The sequence below is a fragment of the Hippocampus comes genome, unplaced genomic scaffold (genome assembly GCF_001891065.2).
Source record: "Hippocampus comes isolate QL1 unplaced genomic scaffold, H_comes_QL1_v1.1 scaffold89, whole genome shotgun sequence".
Taxonomy (NCBI): domain Eukaryota; kingdom Metazoa; phylum Chordata; class Actinopteri; order Syngnathiformes; family Syngnathidae; genus Hippocampus; species Hippocampus comes.
The window spans coordinates 252646-273730 of record NW_017806077.1 but is presented as its reverse complement, the minus strand read 5'-3'; the positions used below and the strand labels follow the sequence as shown (position 1 = coordinate 273730).

The 21085-nt window shown below is 46.6% G+C and overlaps 1 protein-coding gene across 2 annotated transcripts; it reads right to left on the bottom strand.

The window, feature by feature from the left end:
- Positions 1 to 243: 243 nt before the first annotated feature.
- urb1 (URB1 ribosome biogenesis homolog) lies at positions 244 to 17868 on the bottom strand. Of its 2 annotated transcripts, XM_019894680.1 has the most exons (39): positions 17632 to 17868; positions 17404 to 17543; positions 17180 to 17331; positions 16677 to 16806; positions 16155 to 16251; positions 15996 to 16081; positions 15590 to 15715; positions 15238 to 15368; positions 14969 to 15164; positions 14355 to 14492; positions 13890 to 14051; positions 13680 to 13812; positions 12940 to 13151; positions 12007 to 12114; positions 11418 to 11534; positions 11198 to 11336; positions 10954 to 11112; positions 10513 to 10712; positions 10054 to 10266; positions 9771 to 9956; positions 8805 to 9618; positions 7578 to 7776; positions 7302 to 7488; positions 6788 to 6846; positions 6527 to 6717; positions 6238 to 6348; positions 5927 to 5990; positions 5674 to 5842; positions 5351 to 5453; positions 5120 to 5280; positions 4932 to 5043; positions 4027 to 4133; positions 3739 to 3882; positions 3456 to 3565; positions 2874 to 3068; positions 2571 to 2803; positions 1201 to 1740; positions 859 to 1032; positions 244 to 802 (listed from the first exon to the last, which is right to left on the bottom strand). In XM_019894680.1, exons 1-38 carry the CDS (start codon positions 17756 to 17758, stop codon positions 875 to 877), a joined length of 6609 nt encoding a protein of 2202 aa, XP_019750239.1. In that variant the 5' UTR covers positions 17759 to 17868; the 3' UTR covers positions 244 to 802; positions 859 to 874. The 2 variants fall into 2 exon arrangements, with proteins under 2 accessions (XP_019750239.1, XP_019750238.1); XM_019894679.1 differs by having other exon boundaries at positions 244 to 1032.
- Positions 17869 to 21085: the final 3217 nt, after the last annotated feature.

Here is a 21085-nt window from a genome sequence, read left to right as displayed (position 1 = left end):
CCGTGGTGAGTGTGAGTTGCAATGTCACATTTTCATCAAAACGGTGAGCACCTGAATATTCGAAGATTTTTTTTTTTTTTTTTAGGGAACGTATTCTCAGTTATTTGCAGGAACAAAAACTCAATTCAAAACACGAGTAACTCAAATCAGCTTTCCTCATTGAAATGAATGGGAATGACATTCTTCCATATCAGCTACCTAAACAATACTCAAAACATTTTTAATAAGAAAAATAACACCCTGCAACAATAACATAATTTAATGTCAGGCAAAGAATGAAACAGTTTGTGCATTATGATTTCATGGTTCCACACCTGTTGACATTGTGCTGCTCCTTCTGGTGCATAAAAACCCCGGCGACACATCCGTCTCGTTTCGTTGCAGGAGACGCAGATGCCGAAGTCAAAGGAGAAATACATCATCCAATTCAGTGTGAGCGTGTCTTGTCCAGGGAAACCAAGACAACGAAAGTCTTTGTACAACAGTGAGATTTATTTCAGCTCCAAATGATGGAAAAACACCATTTACAGATCAGCGATGGAGCGACTCCCCAAGCAGTGGGGTGTGGCCCCTCTTATACCATTTTTTTCCCTCTCGGTAGGGGTTAAAAGTCTGACACACAACCTTGCACAGCAATGAACTTGGAAAGCAACACTTACAGGTAGCAGAATGTGTGATACAAGTTAACAGTTAATTATAAGTTAACACTGTTAAATGTCACATTTCCACTACAATTGTACAGGGGGCATTCCTGGAAAACGGATGCCAATAAATGGCCTTTTTCAAGTGTACAAATTGAACTTGCTTTGGTCCTGAAAAAGTCGCCTTTGAACCTGACGGTACACACGGGAACGCACACGATACGATGTAGCGCTCACGTTTTCACGGCGGCAAAGTCCCGACAGACGGCTCTGACGGCCGATTCACGCCTGCCTGCGATCACCATGGCGACATGAGACAGGAAGAGTTGTGGCGAGTCGGCTCCGCCCCACACCTCGTGCACATACAAAGACAGCAGAGACAGGCCCGCTTCTAGAATGGGGGAGAGGAAAAAAAAAAAAAAAAAAACATGCATCTATTAGATTAGATGATGTTGACGAACCTGACCAAAAGTTTACAAATATTAAATATCCAATTTTGGAACACACCCTGGGAAACAACTGGATGCAACAAGCGGGGCTAACGTTTTAAAAGCCTTACCGCATTTCGCTTCATCTTGAGTGCCTTTTGGCCGGCAAGCAGAGATGACTGCCCGATGCATCTCCGGAAATGATGCTCGCCTCTCCAGCAAGCGCGTCATGACAGAGGTGAACAAGCGGAACGTTTCCCCCGTGGGCGTGTGGCAGACGCGATGGTAGAGGCGAAGCAGGTCTGCCTTGGGGCCGGGATCCCGCAGCAGCGCATCAACAATCTCCTCGTGCGCCATCACGCTCTCTTCCAGCCAGCGCAAAAAGCTCCTCGAGCGCTCCTCGTCGTACGAGCCCTCCACTAGCCACCTGAGGGACCACTTGGCGAGCAGGTGGGCCGTGTCCACAGCCAGCTGACTGGGACACTCGCTGCCTTGTGGTTGACCGAGGCCAAAAGCCGGTCGCCAGTGCATAAAGATGCTGCCGAGAGACTCTCTGCACTCCGCTAGGAGACTCTGCTGTCGTTTTTCTGTCTCGGCGTCCTCTGGCGGCTTCTCCATTCCTGTGCGTCCTTGGGAGCCTTTAGCCCGGGTCTTGTCCGTCACGGACCCTCCTGTATTGATGCCATGAGGGAGGACAAATTATAATAAACACTCAAATAGTTTTCCATCATTATCTCTTTTCTGTTGGACCACATTCCCAATAAATATTCATCACAACACAAATGACCACAGGGCGAGGGAATCACAATGTAATTCCATTGTTGCGCAGAAAAAAAAGAGGGGGAGGGGGCAAACAGAGCCAAAAAAAAGGACTAAAATGTGAATGGAATCCTTAGGAAAGGGAACTTAAATATGTTTACCATTTATTTTCCCGCATGTACTTTCCCTGATGAGGGGGCGCAGTAGCTTGAGAACACGAAATAAAAAAAGTCCATATTTTTCGGTAGAGATTTGTCAGTCGGGCTAGTTATGTCTGCGTTTTTACAAAGGGACATACGGTAAATGGAATGTTTAATTGCTTGTCCACAAATACTTGCCTCTCTGAAATGCCTATCAAGTGTGAGTGGAAAAAAAAAGCAGGTAAATGTGTAATTAGGTGCCTTGGCGATGAAGTGCTACCACCCCGGGTGAAAATACAACGCACAATTTGACTAACTGCTCGGGGGCTCACGTGCACGTCATGATTCACACTCACTTTTGGAAAGTTGGGTCTCAACAGGTAGCCAACCACTACTAGGACCGCCCCCTCAAAACAGGCTGATTGCAGTCACTTAAAAGGGGCACATTAAATGTCAAATCTGATAGCTAGCCCTCAATTTATATGTGAAAATGCAGATTCTTGACCCCTCTCCCTCCCTTTTTTTTTTTTTTTGTGTCTCTCTTGCGTTTTTATTACCATTTGCCTCATTACTCATGAGGCGCTCCAATAAACTGCACTCACCAGTCAGTTCCTTGACTTTGTGCTTTTCACACAAGTTCCGTACGTGGTCCAGGAGTGCCGTGTTTCCAGAGAGAGTGCTCCAGCACAGCAGGAGCGCGAGGGCCTCGGCCGAGGCCACAGGCTGAGCGCGCAGCGTCATTCGCTCGGCTCGCTCGCTGGCGCTCGTCCGATGCCGGAGTACGGACGAGAGGGTCTGCAGCAGTGCGCCGAGCTGGTCGGCCTTCACGCCCAACCTGACGGAAGACAAACATCAGGCGTCCTCGACCGAGAGGCGCTTCCCACGTCGGCAGCAGTGTTTATTACCTCAAGCGGCGGGTGATGGCTAAAGCCACGCAGAGGAATTCGTTGATGAGCGGCAGCGGGAGACATTTTGCTGCCTCTTGTTTCAATGTGGAGGTCCCCCCTCTGTCCGTGGCGGTCTCCTTCTTCCCAAGATTTGTCCACCACAACACATGGAGCAGCTCTATGATGGAGCCGAGCAAATGTTGCTCAAGGTTCCTGAGGGTGACAATGATCAATCTGTGTGTCATTTGCTATTTTCCTTTCCGCTTGGCAATTTGTTTTTCATCAATATTCACAGTCATGACTTTAACACAATGCACAAAATGGAAAAAAATGTCAGATTTTTCAGACATCAATTTCATTCAGGCTTAGGTCAAAATTAGAAAATGGAACCCCCCCCCAAAAAAACATCCATTTGTCTGAGTTTGAGTTCAGTATTTAAGTGGTTGGAATTACGTAACCTGGAAGTGTGGTAACATGTGCCAGGTTTTATCAAGGAAAAATGCAGTTGGAGCCTTCCTAACATCTGACATGGCGATGCTTTCAGTGTCGCCGTCCACAACACGGAGCACTGCGTGAGTGGGGGGGGGCCCTAAGGCTCACCTTTTTTCAACCACCTGTATGATCCACGTTAGAAGGCCGCAGCTTTTGCTCAGGTCATACGCTGCTCTGGTCACACGTGCCGCCTGACATAACACCCGGACGATCTGCGCCTGGTGGAACAAGTCGCTCCGTTTTTCACCTCGACATTTAATTGGATGGCCAACGCGGCGATCGTGTGCCCTTTCGTTTGCCCAAGTCGTCATTGGGCAACCGAAAGGGCAATCATTCCAGGCAGCAGCCGTGATCGGTGAATATATGCCAACTCCAGCCTTCCGTCAACTACCTGAGCGTGTTCGTCACACAAGGGGCCGCTGCCAAAGCCAAGGAGGCTGTGGAAGATGCCTTGCTGGTTGCATATGTCGTAGCAGTGGCCGTCACTGATGCCTTCCTCCAGCACGCTCAGGATCCACTCCCGCTCGGTCTTGTGCTATTGGACAAAAAAAACAAACAGTCAGTCCACCTTCCCATGACCCACGAAAAAAAAAAAAAAACACATCAAGGTTGAACGGTGGAGACATTCAACAGCGAGGGTTTGTTTGTGTTTTTAAGTGCTTTCGCTGGTGCGCTTTACCTCCAGGTCAAAGCTGTAGAAGAGCTTAAAGAACTCGGGCACCCTCCTCATGTCCAAACTCTGATGGGACAGCAGGAATCGATTCAGAACCACGTACATGTAGTCCTCTGAGAGAAAGAGGGGAACGACACAGGGGTAACATTAGAAACACCAGGGGTGTCCAAACTTGTTCGGGTGAGGGCCGCATACAGAAAAATGGAAGGATGAAAGGGCGACTTTAAACTGTGTCAACTTTTTGAAACACGCTAAAGCCAGTCAAGAAAAAAAACAAAACAATTCCATATTGTTCGTATTGTTCAACAGCGTTCTGTTAAAGGCGTTAAGGCAAAAGGTTGAGGATTTTTCCAAGTTTTTGGGGTGGCCAACAGCCCTCGATCTCATAGAGGAGATCCGGCTCTGCACCTAACAGCAGCCAAATCCCATCTCCACATTCAGAACCAAAAAAAGAAGAAAATACACTGGAGTACGGTGTCAACTTTTCAGGCACTTGAAGATCACTAATGTGACGTCTTCATCAATCGGCCATAGAGCACAGAGTGGACGAAACTATTTCTGCCCCTCAAATTGAATGATCTTTATTCACTAGTGTTTTGAAGAGAAATTGTGTGCTGCTTTCAATCATAAATGGTTTATTTGTATCTTTGAATATAGAGAAAAGTGTCAGTTTTTTAAGTCTTTTTTTTTTTTTTTGGTCATGTCGCAGGCCACTGAAAAATGGATGGCGGGCCGCAAATGGCTCCCGGCCCGTAGTTTGGACACCTCCGAGTTACACCAACACAGACTGTATCGTCCGTGCCCGACGAGTAAGGGAACTTGACTGACTGCCAATCCATCAAGTGTGAACTCAACAAGTTGCCTGTGAGTAAAACCGCCGGAATTAATTTTATTTTTTTAAGGTCACCCACCAGGTTTGAGCATCAGCTGAGCCACTTTGCTGAGGTACGTGGTCAAGACAAAGGGAAGCCTCTGATTCTGCTGGCGAACGCCGTTCTTCACCATGTCCAGCAAGTAAAGCAGCTGTCGGCCAGGAGAATGTAACCAATGATTTTATTTTCTTTTTTGAGATGACTGACATGAATTTTTTTTTTTGTACCTGCCGCTTCTCTCTGAAGCGGGCGGCCTCCAGGTGCTGGTAGAAGCAGCTCAGCACGTGGTACGCCGCCGCTCGCACCTTGGTGTCGTAGCTGCTCAGAGCCGCCAAGGTCAGGCCGAGGGCGTGGCTCGAGGCGAACTTGAAGCAGTCCACCACAGACTCTGCCGCAGGAGACGCAAGCGTGAAGGGGAAAGACGAGGGGCCATAAGAGCCAAAGTGGCGTTTACTCACCTGGTCGGAGGATGGCGCTGAAGAGAGGGAGGAGGAAGCAAGGGTCGTACAAACCGCTGAGATCTTTCACAGCTTTGAAGTAGAACAGCTGCACTTTATCTGCCTGTAAATGCCCCAGAAATTGAGTTTGAATACCAGGGAAGCCATTGGTCCAAAAGATCCAGCTGGTAACTTAAAAAAAAAAAAAAAAATTAAGTCGCCAAAAAAAAAAAAACCCTTCCAAAAATGCTGACAAAAAAATGCATTTTTGTTTATGTTTTTGATTTTTTTTTTTTTTTTTGTCAGATAAAAATTGTGCCGATGCAACATTTTCCCAAGCAAACCTGTGGGATAATCCCGCGCCGCTGCGGATAGTGCGTGATGGTTCGGAGCATCTTGTCAGCGTCCAGCAAGGCTAAGAGGTCATCAGAGTGGGTCTGCTTCCACAGAGACGATCCCAAACTCTTCCTGGTTTTGTGGTGCTCCAAAGCTGCTGGCCCCCAAATAATGGACCTGTTGGAGGGAATTCCCAAAGCGTGACTGGGTTGGTCATTAGTTACAATTAGTGAAAGGAAGAAGAAATAAAATGGTACTCACTGAAATTTGAGAAGACTGACATTATTTTTTTCGTATTCCTGAAGGAGCAGCAGTATTGTCTGATCTGTTTCAAAAAACAAGATGCGATGAAAAGAAAAAAAAAAAAGAACCATCAACACGATTCTTTGTTGTTGTATTACAGTCTGTAAAAGCTTTTGGATGACTTAACTCAAAGATGTGAAAATGGCAAAAGAAAACGCAGTTACACAGACAAAAAGTAAACTAACATACAAGCAAAAAAAAAAGAAAAAAAAAAAAAAGTTAACAAAATTAGATTGTACAGATCTGGATTCAACCACGCCTGACATTACCTGTATCGCTGAGTGTGGCTCCGTATGCTCCCAAAAGTACCAAGAAATGATTCATATTGCACACTGTTGGACATTTCCTCACCAAGCAGAGGAGGAGTGACACCAAAGCTTCTGAAGAGGGAAAAAAAGAAAAAGTCCAACTATTCAATGAAAAGCCAGAATTTGAGTTTTCTGTTATCCTGTAGGAGTGACACCAAAGCTTCTGAAGAGGGAAAAAAAAGAAAAAGTCCAACTATTCATTGAAAAGCCAGAATTCGAGTTTTCTGTTATTCTGAAGCAATTTCCGCACCTTTGGCTTGCCTCCTGCTCGAGCCGTCGTCGTCAGAGTCCAACATGGTGGGCAGGAACAAGGAGTGGCTGCTGGTCATCATGTGGACGGTGGCGAGCGGGATTAGATCGTTTGCGATGTCGCTGGGCTGGTACATCGCTTCCAAAAGGCTCCTCAGGGTGTTGAGGAAATTCTCATCGTTGTAGCGGCACCTGCAGAAGATTACACCCGCAATGATATTTGTTTGTCAAGAAATGAAAGAATAAATAATGACTCGCTCACTTCAGTCCGTTCTTCACAAAGGCGTTCCAATCGGCCGTGGCGATTTCGTCAGTTGATGTCTGCGCAGAGATGGCACACGGTCAAAAGTCAAAACGGCAAAACCAACGCGAAACGATTCCATTCAATGATTTTTTTTTTTGCAATGATTTTTCTTGCGAGTGCCCCGTTAATGTACCACGAGTCTCTGCAGTCTTTCCAAGACGCTCCGCTCGTGGGTGGGGGTGGTTGCGGCCTGATCTTTGCCGCGACCGTAAGAAGCGATCAGACACTTGAGGGCCGATGCGGTGACCCGCTTTCTCCACGTTACTTCTTCTTCTGGACAGTCACGCAGCTTCTCCGTGATGACGTCGACCAGCTGCCACCTGACAGGGGCGGGGTGAAAAAAAAAAACGCTTGAGAATCGGACATGTTCTGAGCCGATGACTTGTAAATGGCGCGCTGAAAGTGACCTTTCATCCATTCAATGATTTTTTTTTTTGCAATGATTTTTCTTGCGCGTGCCCCGTTAATGTACCACGAGTCTCTGCAGTCTTTCCAAGACGCTCCGCTCGTGGGTGGGGGTGGTTGCGGCCTGATCTTTGCCGCGACCGTAAGAAGCGATCAGACACTTGAGGGCCGATGTGGTGACCCGCTTCCTCCACGTTACTTCTTCTTCTGGACAGTCACGCAGCTTCTCCGTGATGACGTCGACCAGCTGCCACCTGACAGGGGCGGGGTGAAAAAAAAAAAAACACTTGAGAATCGGACATGTTCTGAGCCGAAAACTTGTAAATGGCGTGCTGAAAGTGACCTTTCAAAACTGTCCTCCTTCTGCAGGGCATCCGGCAAGATATCCATCAAGTCCCTGATGTCAGCGATGTCTGCAGAGAGCTTGATCAGAGCCGCCAGTGCTTCAACCACGGTGGCAGCTTGGGTCACGTCTCTCAGAGCAGACTGGATCAACTTGGACAGGAGATTCTTTTTCAGGGCTTTTAAAACCGTTTTTTGGACTGCAAAAATATGTCAAGATACAGGATTAAATAAGATCAAGTAGAAGGTGATTTATCAAGTAAAACAGATGGAAATGTAATCACTTTACACGTTTAATCACTTTACATTTACATTCGTACCAAATCCCCAATCTGGATCAGATTGGGATCAGACTTCAGTTTTATTTAAATTGGATGAGATTCGGGAGAATCTAAACAAACATGGTCATTAGTTGTTTAATTTGTTGTCCATGTCAAATCTCCATTGTTGACAAATGCACAATGTTTTTTTATCAGATCCAAATTAAATTTGGTTTGACATTACAGTTTCTGGTTTTGCATAAAATCTTTGTTCAAATGATGTTTTCATGCTCACTTTACATTTTTGCCAAGTTAGGAATTTGTTGCAATTTTAACTCATTTAAACCATTTTCTCCTATTTCATTTACACCACAGCATTAACTAAATTATTACATTTGAACAGATCTGCCGTTGATCAGATCTGAACTCAAACTGGATTTACAATTTGAATCAGATCACAATCAAGCTTGGAAAACGAGATTCAAATTGGATTCGACAGAGAAGTACCAAATGGAACGTAATTTTTTTTTTTCCATAGTGAAACGATATTGTTACTACATGCAAAATCCAGAACAGATCTGGATTCAGATCGGTTTGACATTACAGCTAGGGCCACATTATTTTTTTTTTTTCAACGATTTATTGAACAAATCAGTTAAAAAATGTCAAACTCCATCGCGGAATCATGATTAGTCCCAATTTCTTCTCTGAGCCTTTTATTCTGCTGTTTGAACGGCAACGGACGGATACACAGGTTAGCTGTACCTTCAGCCATCGTGTGGAAAAGTGCTTAAGTGTTCTAGATGTGACTATATGATAGATGGACAAAGATACATAATTTGAAGTAAATCAGGGCACACGAACAAATGTGCCGCGGCATCACTCCCGATGATAGTCGCAAAGTTCCCTGGCAGAGGTACTAAAAGAGCAAACAAAACGTACATTTTTCTGCCATTTTCAATACATACCGTCTTTGGGCGTGGCCGGATCCTCCCTCGTCGCCGCTAGCAAGTACGCTTTGATCAGCGGGAGGAAGTTTCCCATCATGTCGGTCATGTTCTGGAGGTTCTCCGGCTGCAGGCACCACGTCTCAAAGCAGAGGCGGTGCGTGGGGGAGTTGCTCATCAGCAAGTCCGCGATGGCCAGAGAGCCACGGAGGGGGCGGCGGAGGCAGCGCTGCAGCACGTCGGTGTGGATGAGCCGGGCACTTCCGGGCTCGCCGGACAGCATCTGGAGCAGGAAGGCCTCCAGCGCTGGGCTGGAGCAGGACAGCAGAAGCGTGCCCAGCCCGCCCAGGTGAGCCTGCGACAGCAAGGGGCCGTCGTCCCCGTTCTGATTCTCGGTGAGAATCTGCAGCGCGGCCTGGCCGTAGACGCTCAACTCGCCTTGTGCGGTAACGAGCCTCTCCTGCGGGAGGAGCAGTAACGCGGACACCACGTCTCTCACTTCGGAGGGGTCCATGTAGCTGTGCAAGGAGAGGAGGGCCTGGAAAGGTCTGGACTGACTCTTGGGAGTCTGCGAACTGGTCGCCAGCAGCTCCCTGTGTACGGCTTTCTGGATAGCACCGGCGTAGGGTGCGATAAGCTCCGTGCGACCCAGCTCACGCAGGGTGGGCGCACCCGTCTTCAACAGGGTGGTGATGTCATCGCTCAGCTGAGCGCACACGCGCTTCAGTCGGACAGAGTTCAGAGAGTGCTGGGGCAGGGTGGCCAGTTCCAGAGACAGATACCACTGCTCCACGAAGGGATGCTTGAAAATGGAGCGTAGGGCTGAGAGAAGCATCTAAAAACACAAAAGGAAACCATGAATGACAGTCAATGGAGGCTCTGGGGGACTTCTGGTTTGCAGATTCTCCACCAGTTATACTCAATGATGTACATCCTCCCAAATCTGAAATCATAACTCAACGTGTCAATGTGTTTTTTTTTCCTCACCTGCCCTTTGTCGGCCTCAACAGTGGAGGACTGGTTCACGTCCAGGAAGAGGTCTGATCCATCTCGGTTGTTTTGTTCTGTGGGCTGAGGCTCCGAGGGCACCTGCCAGCTTTGAAGCTTGACCACCAGATCTTGGAGCAATTGCATTAAGCTCTTCAAAATGGCCGAGCCAGTGTTTGGTGTAAACTGTGCAGAAGCGAACCAAAATAAATAACACGAATGAGCGTCATAACTGGAAAGTGTTTTGTTTTGTTTTGTTTTGTTTTTTTTAGCTCTCTCTTACTGTGCCAAAGTTGTCCACGGCTGATTTGATGTAGAGTAGAATCTGCTTGATAGAAAGCAGATGGTCAGCGGCCGACATGGAAGCGATGGCAACCTCCACCTTTGTCCCGAAAGTGTCCTTCAGCACGGAACTTAAGCCATCCAGATATGTCGCTTTCAATAGAGCAGTGAAGGATGACGATGTTTTGTCTGGCGGACATTCTGATGATTTAAACTGTAAGAAGAAGAAAAAAAAAATGTAGCGGCCACTTCATTAGGGCCCCACATTAATGGGGACTTTATGACATAATAGGTCTCTCACCCCGAATTATCACCCGGTAAACTAACTGTCAAATCTGTCTGAGATGGATACCAGGGAACCAAAAGGGCAGGAGAAACGACATCATGCAAAAACTTTTCTCCCCAGAAAATAAATACATCCAAATGTATATTGAACTTCAGACCTATAACTGAAACTGACCAGCTCCACGTGACACTGCTGCGGCAGCCACTTGGAGTAATATCGGTGAAGCTGCACGACGGAGATGTGTGCGGTAACGGGCGGCTCGGAGGACGCCAACTCTTTGTCGTACTGCAGCAGACCCAGGCACAGCGGAAGCGGCTCCCGCTGGCTGTGCAGGACATGACAGAGCACGGCCGACAGGTACTCAAAAACAGCCCCTACGGGAAGTAAACACACACCCGCACACACACCCGCATATACACACACACACACACACACACTATCATTTAAAACCTTGCTTTCACATGGGAAAATAATTCTGGCAAATTTTGATGGTAGAGAAAAAAAAATCAATGTGGTCTTGTCGCAGGAAACAATAAAAGGACCGGTTGAGCATGTTGAGCAGTGGAGACGAGTTGGATATCGTCACAATAATTTCAGAAAGGAAGTGCTCGTCACCTTTGTCTGGAGAAAGTTTGTTGCGGGCCTCCAGAGCGGCAGGGACGGCCACGCTGAAGGGGAACGTCTGAACAACAAGGTCCTCACTGAGAGGTGGCCCGAACTCGTCGGCGTCACCTTCGTTGCCCTCCATGATGACGTCCAGCATGTCCAGGACATCTGGCGGCAGAGAGACAGGGTGCGCTTAGACAATCCAAGTTTCCACCATGAGGCATCGCACACCCAAGACATTTAAGAGGCTCACCGTCGATGTGGGACACACACACACTGGCGCCGTCTCCCTCCTGGCTGCACAGGTTGGACTGCTGGTATGCCGCCTCCTGCACCAGGCTGGCGATTTGATCTGTGTACGTGTGCGAATGGCACACCAGCTTGACGAACACCTAGAAAGAGGAAATGGATCATTTATTCCCAATGGTGACACCGTGATCATTTTCTGAGGTAACGTGGACGTGCTTGCTCACTCTCTCCAAGAACTGGATGACTTGCTCTTGTTGGCTCGGCTCTACTCGGTCCAGCTGGTCCAACCAGAGTTCCAGTTCAGCCCAGGTGTGCTCAAACACACCACTGTCCTTCAACACCTGAATGACGATTTTTTTCCCCCCCAATATGTGTTGGTTACAGCCAGAAAAAATAATCTCAAATTTTCCATCACACTCATTACGGTAGCACTAGTACACGGTTGTCCACTTTGAAAATCCGGCAGCAAGCTAATGTGGACCCTCGACCACCGAGCGCTTGTAGCTTTCCTTCATGTGCGACTTGAGCTTGAATTGTGAAAGCATGACTCAGTGACCATTTGTGTCACCGTAAAAAATTGAGGGTACATGCAGAACCCCCATCAGAGCACTTTACTCGCAGCGTTTTACGGCCTGCCAAGCCCATTTCACGAATGAAAATGGCAATGTTGGAGAACTGAATAGGATTATCAGGAGATAAATCTGTCCATTTTCTATCGCACTTGTCCACATTAGGGTAGCGGGTGAGCTGGAGCCTATCCCAGCTGACGTGGGCAAGAAGCCGGGCACGTATACAGTACAACGGGTTCCTTACTTTAACAACAAGCATCCGAGTGGAGGTCTTGAGTTGGCCGCAGCGACTGCCAACAAACATCTTGAGGAGTAGATAGAGCACGGACTTCTCGTTGTCAGCCGCCGCTTCCTGTGGAAAGAGAAAGGCACAACCAAATGATGGCAAGACGAGAATGCGCAAGGAGCCACGATGAGCGTGGCAAAAACGTTTGCATCTGGGGCACGATTTTCCTGAACTCTGTTTTCAGCTTTTGTGGGCAATACGGTTGTTGACGTACATCTGTTGATTTTTTTAGCAGAGAGAGAGGGGTGGAGTCAGAGGTGTGAGAGGCCTGCCCCTTCAAAACTATTTTAAATTCTTGATTCTCTGGGTATTTTGATGAACATATGCCAAAGACATGTTCTTGCCACCGACTGAGCGGGACAAGAGCTGACCACTCGAAGGCGCTGCTATGAAGACTTCTTCATTGTTCAGAGGGGGACCCAACTCTCTCCCTGCAGTGTCCTCATCTTGTTAAATGGACTTTTATATCATTCAAACTAACATTGGATTGTGCAATATTGTGTCAAATGTTGCCCACTCCGCATCCACTGCAGCCTGATCATCCTGGAAGGGGGATTCCCCCACCTGCGGCCCCTTCTCAAGGTTTCTCTTTTTTCCCCCCTCCCGAAGCATTTTATTTGAGTTTTTCCTTGCCTTCCTGGGGGTTAAGTTCAGGGAACGTCATGAATAATTGTCAACTGTGGGCATGTGAAGCCCTTTCAGACTGTTTGTGATTAAGCATTATAGAAATAAATGTGATTTGACTTGAGAAATGTGCATGCCTAACATGTCTCCTTTTTCACGTTCTTCTTACCTGAAGGCGGAACCACGAGAATTTGCTGGTAGGAAGGTCTAAGGCCAGCTGTAGTATCTGATGCTGCAAGACAGGGGCTATCTCTTCGTTCATGCCTCCTGAAGGCGGAACCACGAGAATTTGCTGGTAGGAAGGTCTAAGGCCAGCTGTAGTATCTGATGCTGCAAGACAGGGGCAATCTCCTCGTTCACGCCTCCCTCTGACACGATGCCTTCAGGAAAAATAACCAAGTACGGCACAACTTTTTGGTACAGACCGACCACCTGCAGGATGAGCGCTTTGAGCAGGATGAACTCGGGGGTGTCAGGAGCTGCAACACATTTTGTCCACTCAATTGTGAGGATTCCGTTAGAACAGGGATGCCCAACTTTTTTTAATCTTCGTTTTTACGAAACACACAATCCAAGAAAGCTGAAGTTCAGACTTTTTAAATGATACTCCAATATTTCACAAATGTTGTGGTGCCCAACTTTTTTTTTTTTTTTTTATCTTCGTTTTTACTAAAACACACAATCCAAGAAAGCTGAAGTTCAGACTTATTAAATGATACCCCGATATTTCAGAAATGTTGCGATTTACATTTCACATCCTACTTTGGGAATTGAGACACTTCTGAATTTCAGCACAAGCAGAAACCGCACGCAGTAAGTCACCAGTATTTGCTTCAAACTGAGCACTGTCATCCGCCAGCTCTTGTTTTGGATCTCCTACTTTGCTGCGCTAAGGACGCACTGGCCTTGGAAAGGCTGCGGCTGCTGGTCAGCGACTGGCTTTGCCCTTTTCACATCTGGATATTCAGAGCAACAAAGAGCCAATCATTCATACTTTTCACGTGTACCTAATAAGCTGGCTTGCTCCTCTTTATCCGGTCGTTGTGCGCTCCCTCCCTTGTTGGTCTGACTTCCTTCCCCTTTGTCCTTCTTGCTGAGCGACTGCCACTTTGAAACGACGCTCATCATATCGGGCAAAATCTAGCAAAAGCAAGATGATTTTAGAAAAGAAGAAGCTCACTTCCTCGGGTATTAAAATGATATTTTCTCGTGTTCACCTTGCAGAGCATCTCTCTGTACTGCTGCACCAGGTCGGCCATCGTGTCCGGCGTGTACACGTCTGAGCGGTGGTCCGCGAGGAACTCGATGTTCTTGTTGACTTTCTTCAAGATGAAACTCATCATGCTGAAGGTGGTGATTTGCACCGCCGTGTTGGCAAACTATCGAAAAAGGAGAGAATCGAATTCTTGGTCGAGTTCAGGGATTCTCAGTTTGGGACGCAGGCGCCCTCTCTGGTGGTATTTAGCGTGCGGTGGAATTCTTAGCAATGGACAATGAAACCGCCGTCTCAAATGCCATCTTACATCTAGACGCATGGCACTCAAGGACACAGTTGGTTTTTCTTCCCCTATTTCAAAAGATTCAGTTATATTTAACTTTCAAACTTGCAATATTAAATCTTCCCCAACTGTCTGGATTTCAAACATGTAGTTACTGCAGTGGGCATGCGACGGGACGCTTACGTTGAGGCCCTGCGTGAAGAAGGCCTTGTTGCAGACGGGAGGCAGCGAGATCACCGCGATCATGGAAAGCAGGCGAGGGAGAGGAACCAGCTCGCTGCTTTGGAATAGAACGCTGACGTCCGGCTGCGCCTCGTAGATCTGACGTGAAAGGACCAACAATGATATTGAAGATATGATCCATCCATCCATTTTTCTAATCAGCTTCTCCTCACGAGGCATGCGGGGTGTGCTGGAGACAATCCGAACTGTCTTTGGGCAGTAGGCCGGGGACACCCTGAACCGGTTGCCAGCCAATGGCAGGGCACACAGAGACCAACAACCATCCGCGTTCACACTCACACCGAGGGACAATTTGGAGTGTCCAATCAGCCTGCCATGCATGTTTTGGGAATGTGGGAGGAAACCGGAGTACCCGGGGAAAACCCACACAGGCACGGGGAGAACATGCAAACTCCACACGGGAAGGCCGGACGTGCTAACCAATCTTTTTAGTTTTGCCACAGCACATTCATGTTACGGTTTTCCATTTCTATTTCCACTGATTTTCTGCATAAATGACAACAGAATTTCAGCGGGCGTTATTTTATAATCCCCTTGCAACGATATCTTTTCACCTTCTTGAGCAGCCCAACATTGTCCTGCCAGGCACTTGTGAGGCGGGGCGAGTACGAGTACTGCGTCTCCTTGAAGTATCGCGTCAGGACATCCGGACTGGCTTTAAGCGTGCGGACCAGCAGCTCGGCCAGCAGCTCGTCCTCCGTCGCCTGCTTCAGGCCCACCAGGAACTGAAGCAGCACGATGTTGCCGGCTCTGCTGAGAAAACCGAGGTCATTACCGGCGCTGCCTTCTGCGCTCGTGTCCAGTATAAAACTGTAATACTTGCCTGCCGACCGTGCCGAAGCTAGCGTCGTGGAAGCTGATGCCGTACTTTCGGGAGCAACACAATTCTAGGAGGAAATTGTGAGCCATTTCCCGCACCACCGAGATGCCAGCATTTTCCGAGTCATCCTCCATCTTTTGACGTAGAAAGAGCGTTTAGAAACCCACTTGAAAGTGGCTGGAATAGTTGTGGTAAATTTCCTTTGGAATTTGAGATGGGGGATTGGGGAGTGTGTGTGGGGGAGCATTTTCGCAAATATTCCAAATTGCAAAGTTTCCTCAGGCAGTGACAAGGAGTGAAAGAGAATTCAGTCCAACACCAGCAAAGCTTTTATTCAAATAAGACAAAAACTCACGTCGTCCTCATCCACGGTGACGTCCACGATCCCGTTCCATTTATACAGCGACGCGATGTGGGCCAACACCGCAGCTGTGAAAAAACGCACCTTTTGCGTTTTGCTGATGGCCTTGTTTAACACAACCTGCAATGAGACAAAACACAGAAAATATCATCAAGGATCATACAATCTAGAGAACATCAAATATTAGCTTGCTTGCGCCACATGCACGGATCCACGCACTAATCGACAAGTGTCATTCGACGGCTTGGTGATGAAGTGCTGCTTTCACGGGTGAAAGTACAAGGAACGTTTTGATTGTCTTCTGGTCTTTTTTTTTGTCAAATTCTGGCCTAGCGGTAGACGCTCGCCTTGACTTCTCATCTCTACTGGACGTACTGAAATTGGACAAACATTTACTTACTCTGGTCTTCAGCGTGGACAAGATCAGATTGACTATGGACAGCCTGTCCTCCTTCAGCCCCGTGCTGAGAATCTCGGGCAGAAGCTCTGTCGCGACACAATTGACACGTTCAAAACAGGCCTAAAAAAGGTTGCTTGCCGATTATCACTCCGGGGTTACCTTTGACCTCGAGTATCTGTCCAACTGTCGCGCTGTCCCCCGAGACCAAAAAGGAGAGGGCAAACTGGATGAAGGCCATGCGGATGTCGGGTCCTCCCTGGAAAAAAAAGGAAAGAAGTGTGCTCCCGTGAGGCCGATTAATTTTGTTGTTGCAGTAGACCAGGAAAACGTAAAGGATATGTGAAAACTGCTCAAGTCAATCCAATATACTACATGTCAATGGAGGCAAAGTGTATTGAAAGGGAAAAAAAACAAAACAAGTCTGCTTCTGAGCTTTGTGATATGCGTTACCAACCTAACTAAACATTTGTGTCACAGATTACAGATGGCGATAAGCCAACACTTAAACCTCCAAGTAGTATACATGTTAAGAGATGTGTCTGGTTGGGAAAACAAGCACCACCTGGAAATAAACGCTGAACCGCTTATCTCTTGATATGAAACCCAAATGTTTTCAGTCTATGGCAAAATAAAGGAACTGATCACGCTGTTCTAATACTTTTGGAGGAGAGCGTATCTCACCTTCTTATCTTTTCTCCTGGCCAGCCCGGCGAGGGACTTATTGAAGTAAATGTGACTGAGGATCTCTCTGGCAGCTTCGGGACCTTGAGATATGGAAGCCGACAGGAGGCTCAGGCACAGACGAACTAATCTGTGGAGAACAAATGGGATCATCATAACAGCTGCTGTTTCTGGAAACATACATGTCTGTGAGCAAGTCGTTTGTCATTTTGCACAACTGGGAGGCACTTTACATAATTACTGACGCCACCCTGAGTTTTACCGCCCATGACCTGGGAGGATAGGCTGGGTGAAGATACGGACGCTGGCCGCCAAAAGCTAATGCTACTTTCCACTATGTTCCCAGCAATTATGGTACGTTTTCAGGCCACATTAATCCCTAGCATATTTTGACAAATCACATTTCTGAAGGCACCAGCGAATTGTTTTAATGTACGCTTCTCGGTTCACCTTTCATGCGAAGCGATATCCACATTGATGCAGTTTGCGTTGAAGCGACAGACCTGTGATTTTCTGAATGAAAGCAGCCTTGAATCAGCTTCATGTGACTGGAAACGGTCTTTTTCACGATGGCGTTGCCCACCATGTTGAAGTGGGACAGGTCACTGGCAGTTCTCAGCAGAATCACCTCCAGACTCTCGAAGATCAGCACCATCTGCACAGCGAAGATCCAATTATTAAACCCTAATTTAGGACACGGTGAAGTACGATATTAAGCCCTAGTCACCTCTCTCTCAGTTTGTTTCTCTCCTTCCAGCAATTTGAATATTTCTGCACAGTCCATGGAGATTTTAATGTAACCTTCAACTACATCATACAAGTCGGATGATGGAAGCTTCTTGGCAGTTGATATGAACATCTGAAGTCCTGGAGGCGACCAAAGATAAACATAAATTACTTTATATTTTTATGATTAATAATATATATATATATATTTTTTAGGTAAATGACTTACCCTTCATAGCCGTGGTGGGATCCTTCAGCATGTTTTTAAAAAGAGTCCCATTAAACTCTATCATCTTCGTTTTCTTGGCCACCGTGTTGGGCTCCGCCGCGTCCTCATTCGGACGCTTCTTACCCATTTTTAAATGTCGACACTACCTAATTAATACAAAATAAACTATCATACAAGTGTCATCAGAGGAGACCATTCATCCACGTTGTGGCGTAAACAGAGGCGACCCGTCCGACGGAATTGTTACCCGGTAAGAAACATTGACCGATTGCAGAACGTTCCTTCCTCACGGTGGCCGACAAATCGCCACGAAAACTTTTTACGTTTTGAAAACAGTGAAGGATCCACTTAGAAACACTAACATTTTACAAAGCTAGATACATGTTAAAAAAAAAAAAATTCTAATTTTAAGTATATTCAAGAACCATTGAAAAAAAATAAAAGGTTAAGACTAGAAATTAGTAAGAAAATATAATAATTAAACATGAAATTAAAAAAATACCCTTTTTTTTAATTTTAACTTAAAATCAAAGAATCTCAAATGTTTTTTTCTTAAATGAAGAATACTGTATTGCAATAAAGTTGTACTTGACTTGACTTGAAATTGCTTGCCAAGTTGCCATTCATCACTGCAACCACTAAGCGTCACTTTTGCTCACTGTATCAAATTTGGAATTGTATTGTCACAGTCAATCTCACCCTCACATTTAACTGGCATTCAGCAGCTTTCCAGACCACACAGGAAAACATCCTTCATACCTCTAATTGAATCCAGTCACACTCATAACATTTATTTTAATATAATTAATACTGTGTGAAGACTTGAATATTATAGAACTGTACAAAAAAAAAAGAAAGAAGGAAGTCAGATTTTTCAAGCAGTGTTTTCAAAGTAAAGGCCATTTACACGTTGAGGCTTTGCATCTGGTATTCGCTATCGTTTGGGTTGTTTCTGTCGATTCTAGTGAGACGACCTACAGCCTGCAGCTGTGCATGCTATAAAAGCACATCTGCCGCGGCGCGCAAACCAACTGAAACTATTTTTAAGGCCTGTTTAGGGGGGAAAGCCAAGCGAGAGCAAACAAATTCATACTACACATTTCATTACGGTTAAACCAAATGCATTTCAAATATAGACTCCGTTGGCAAAGAGCGGCCTGAGCCTCAAAATAAGGAAAACCTCACGCATGACAACAAATAGGGAGTTGCCTCGAACGCACATCAGGCTGAAATGTGCAAATATTTGCAGAAGATTACAACGTTATTAATCACAATCTTGTTTATGATGTCAAAGTCATTTGCGAACAGGACTCCCAAATTCCTTGATGTGGAGAAATGTACAGGTTTTTCACTTTTTTATCATGAGACTCACTTTTTTTAAGTGGTGGGAAGCAACGTGAAATAGAAATACGACATTGGACTACAAAAGTAGATTTTTCAGGTCTGAAATGATTTTAAGATTTAAAAAAAAAAAAGAGGATGCATGAATAAATATAAGGTGGAACTTTTCTGGCCATAAATACAAACGAACCATGATGGTGGGGCCATCGTGCTTTGGGGCTGCTTTTATTCAGATGATACCGGGTCCTTTGTCAGAGCGAAGGGAATTACAGGATTAACAAAATGCAGGTTCCTGCCAGAGAGAAAAAAAATGCCAGGAAAAGCTACTAGAACATCTGAAGTTTATTTGGGGGCAATCAGAGTCACTTTAATTGGTTGGAACTGTGAGCTGACTCCCCTTGAACTTGAATTTGAATGCGCCTGGTTGATTCGGAGCACAGCCACAACCCAGCGAATAGTGGGTGTGCACACTTTTGCAACCACATGATTTCACTCGTACTTCACATCACATTCATGGTGGAATTTATGGGGAAATGTTTTGTTTTGGTCGGTCTTCTATCCCTGGGGCTGTGAAAACGTTTGATATCCATTCTACGGACTGGGCCGACTCCACCAACAAATCTATCGGTCGTGGTTCCTTCGTGAAATTTTCCAAGCTGAACTCCAGAACATGGTTGCATGGCATCATCGCTTATCTGCTCTTGACTCTCTTTCGCAGGAAGTGGAACAGGAGTGGCAGCTCCACGCGGCCGCTTTCCGCAGCATAAGTGCCGTGTTTATTTTTAACGCGGCGGACCTCCTCTTCTCAAAATACAGTATCATGCCTCTCCAACATCATGGCGGGTGTTCAAAGACCATCCAGTGAAAGAAAAAAAAAATGACTGCACAGATACGCATGCGGCACACAGCACGCGACGGCGTTCGGAATCTACTTCCCGTGCACATATGGTGCGCAAGCCTTTATTTTGGGCGCACGGATGCAAGTCACAAGGTTACCCTGTATATCAAACTGATATGTTTAGTGCTTCTATTACAATGTAAGCGGCCAGGCTCGGTCTGGCTCGGAGGTGGCGAGGCGGCTTCCAAGAGCCTCCACGACGTTTCCACAACGTTCCCCCTCTTTTTTTTTTGTTTTTTCTTCTGCAACTGAAGCCACTTTGGCCCGCCGCAAGTTCCTTCACGAGGCTCGCCGAGCTTCCGTCGGGCCCTCGCCGAGCCTGGCGGGCCCTCGGCGCACGGGATCAATGCTCATGCCGCCAGACGGCGGGGCCCTATCTTCAACATCTGGGAGCGGTTGGCTGCGGCTGCGGGCGCGCGGCCACGCCCCTCCGAGCGTCGGGAGCCGACGCATCTCACGTAAGGTGCAGATGTTCTGGAGGCCCGATCGGGTTTCAAATTCGGTGCCTCGGGTGCGCCACGGGCTTGCGGCTTGTCGCTATTTTGAGCTGATTGAAAACAGGGCCAAACACTTTGGGAAAATGGGGCAAAAATGTTGTTTTTTTTTCGTCAGAACGGATGGCTGGGAACCACCGCGTTACAACCCGTGCCAAGAAGAGGAAACTGTTAATAGTTTTCGCTCAATGAACAAGTAGTCATCCAATTAGATGTATTTAGCACAGCAGACCCCTGCCACCAAAGTTCCAGAAACCTTTGAAAATCACTTTTATACTTTTTAAGGGGTAAACAAATTAGCCCGGCACTAAATTTAGATCCTGGTTCTAATATTAAGTGGTCCTAAGAAGGTTCCTGGGAAGCTTTATGCAGTTGAAAGGCATTTTTGGTCCCAATCATAGGTACAGTATAAATAAACTGGAAGTAGTGCAAAATAGTTTGGGAGAAATGATGCAAAAATAAGATTGAATAAGATAAAATAAGATAAGATAAGATAAGATAACCTTTATTTGTCTCACAAAGGAGAGAAAATGTCGTCTTTCCTCCAAAATCAGTATCGTGAGTATACTCGTACTTGTATCGGTCTGGAAAGTAGGCCGGGCACCTTCGGAGCGAGGTCGACCCGCGCTACACGGTGATGTCAATTCCAGAGAGGAGATGCTCGGCAGAGGGGCTTCCTTCCCTGGCAGCCTCCCCGCGGCGATGAGAGAACCACCAAAAA

What these genes read in the sequence shown, in the direction of transcription:
- urb1 (XM_019894679.1), bottom strand. Translation starts at nt 17,758, where the DNA reads ATGGGTAAGAAGCGTCCGAATGAGGACGCGGCGGAGCCCAACACGGTG. An exon ending in TCACCGTGGATGAGGACGAC is followed by an intron (nt 15,369 to 15,589) that starts GTGAGTTTTTGT and finishes CTACGTCAAAAG; the next exon opens with ATGGAGGATGACTCGGAAAA. An exon ending in ACAGAGAGATGCTCTGCAAG is followed by an intron (nt 13,813 to 13,889) that starts GTGAACACGAGA and finishes TGCTTTTGCTAG; the next exon opens with ATTTTGCCCGATATGATGAG.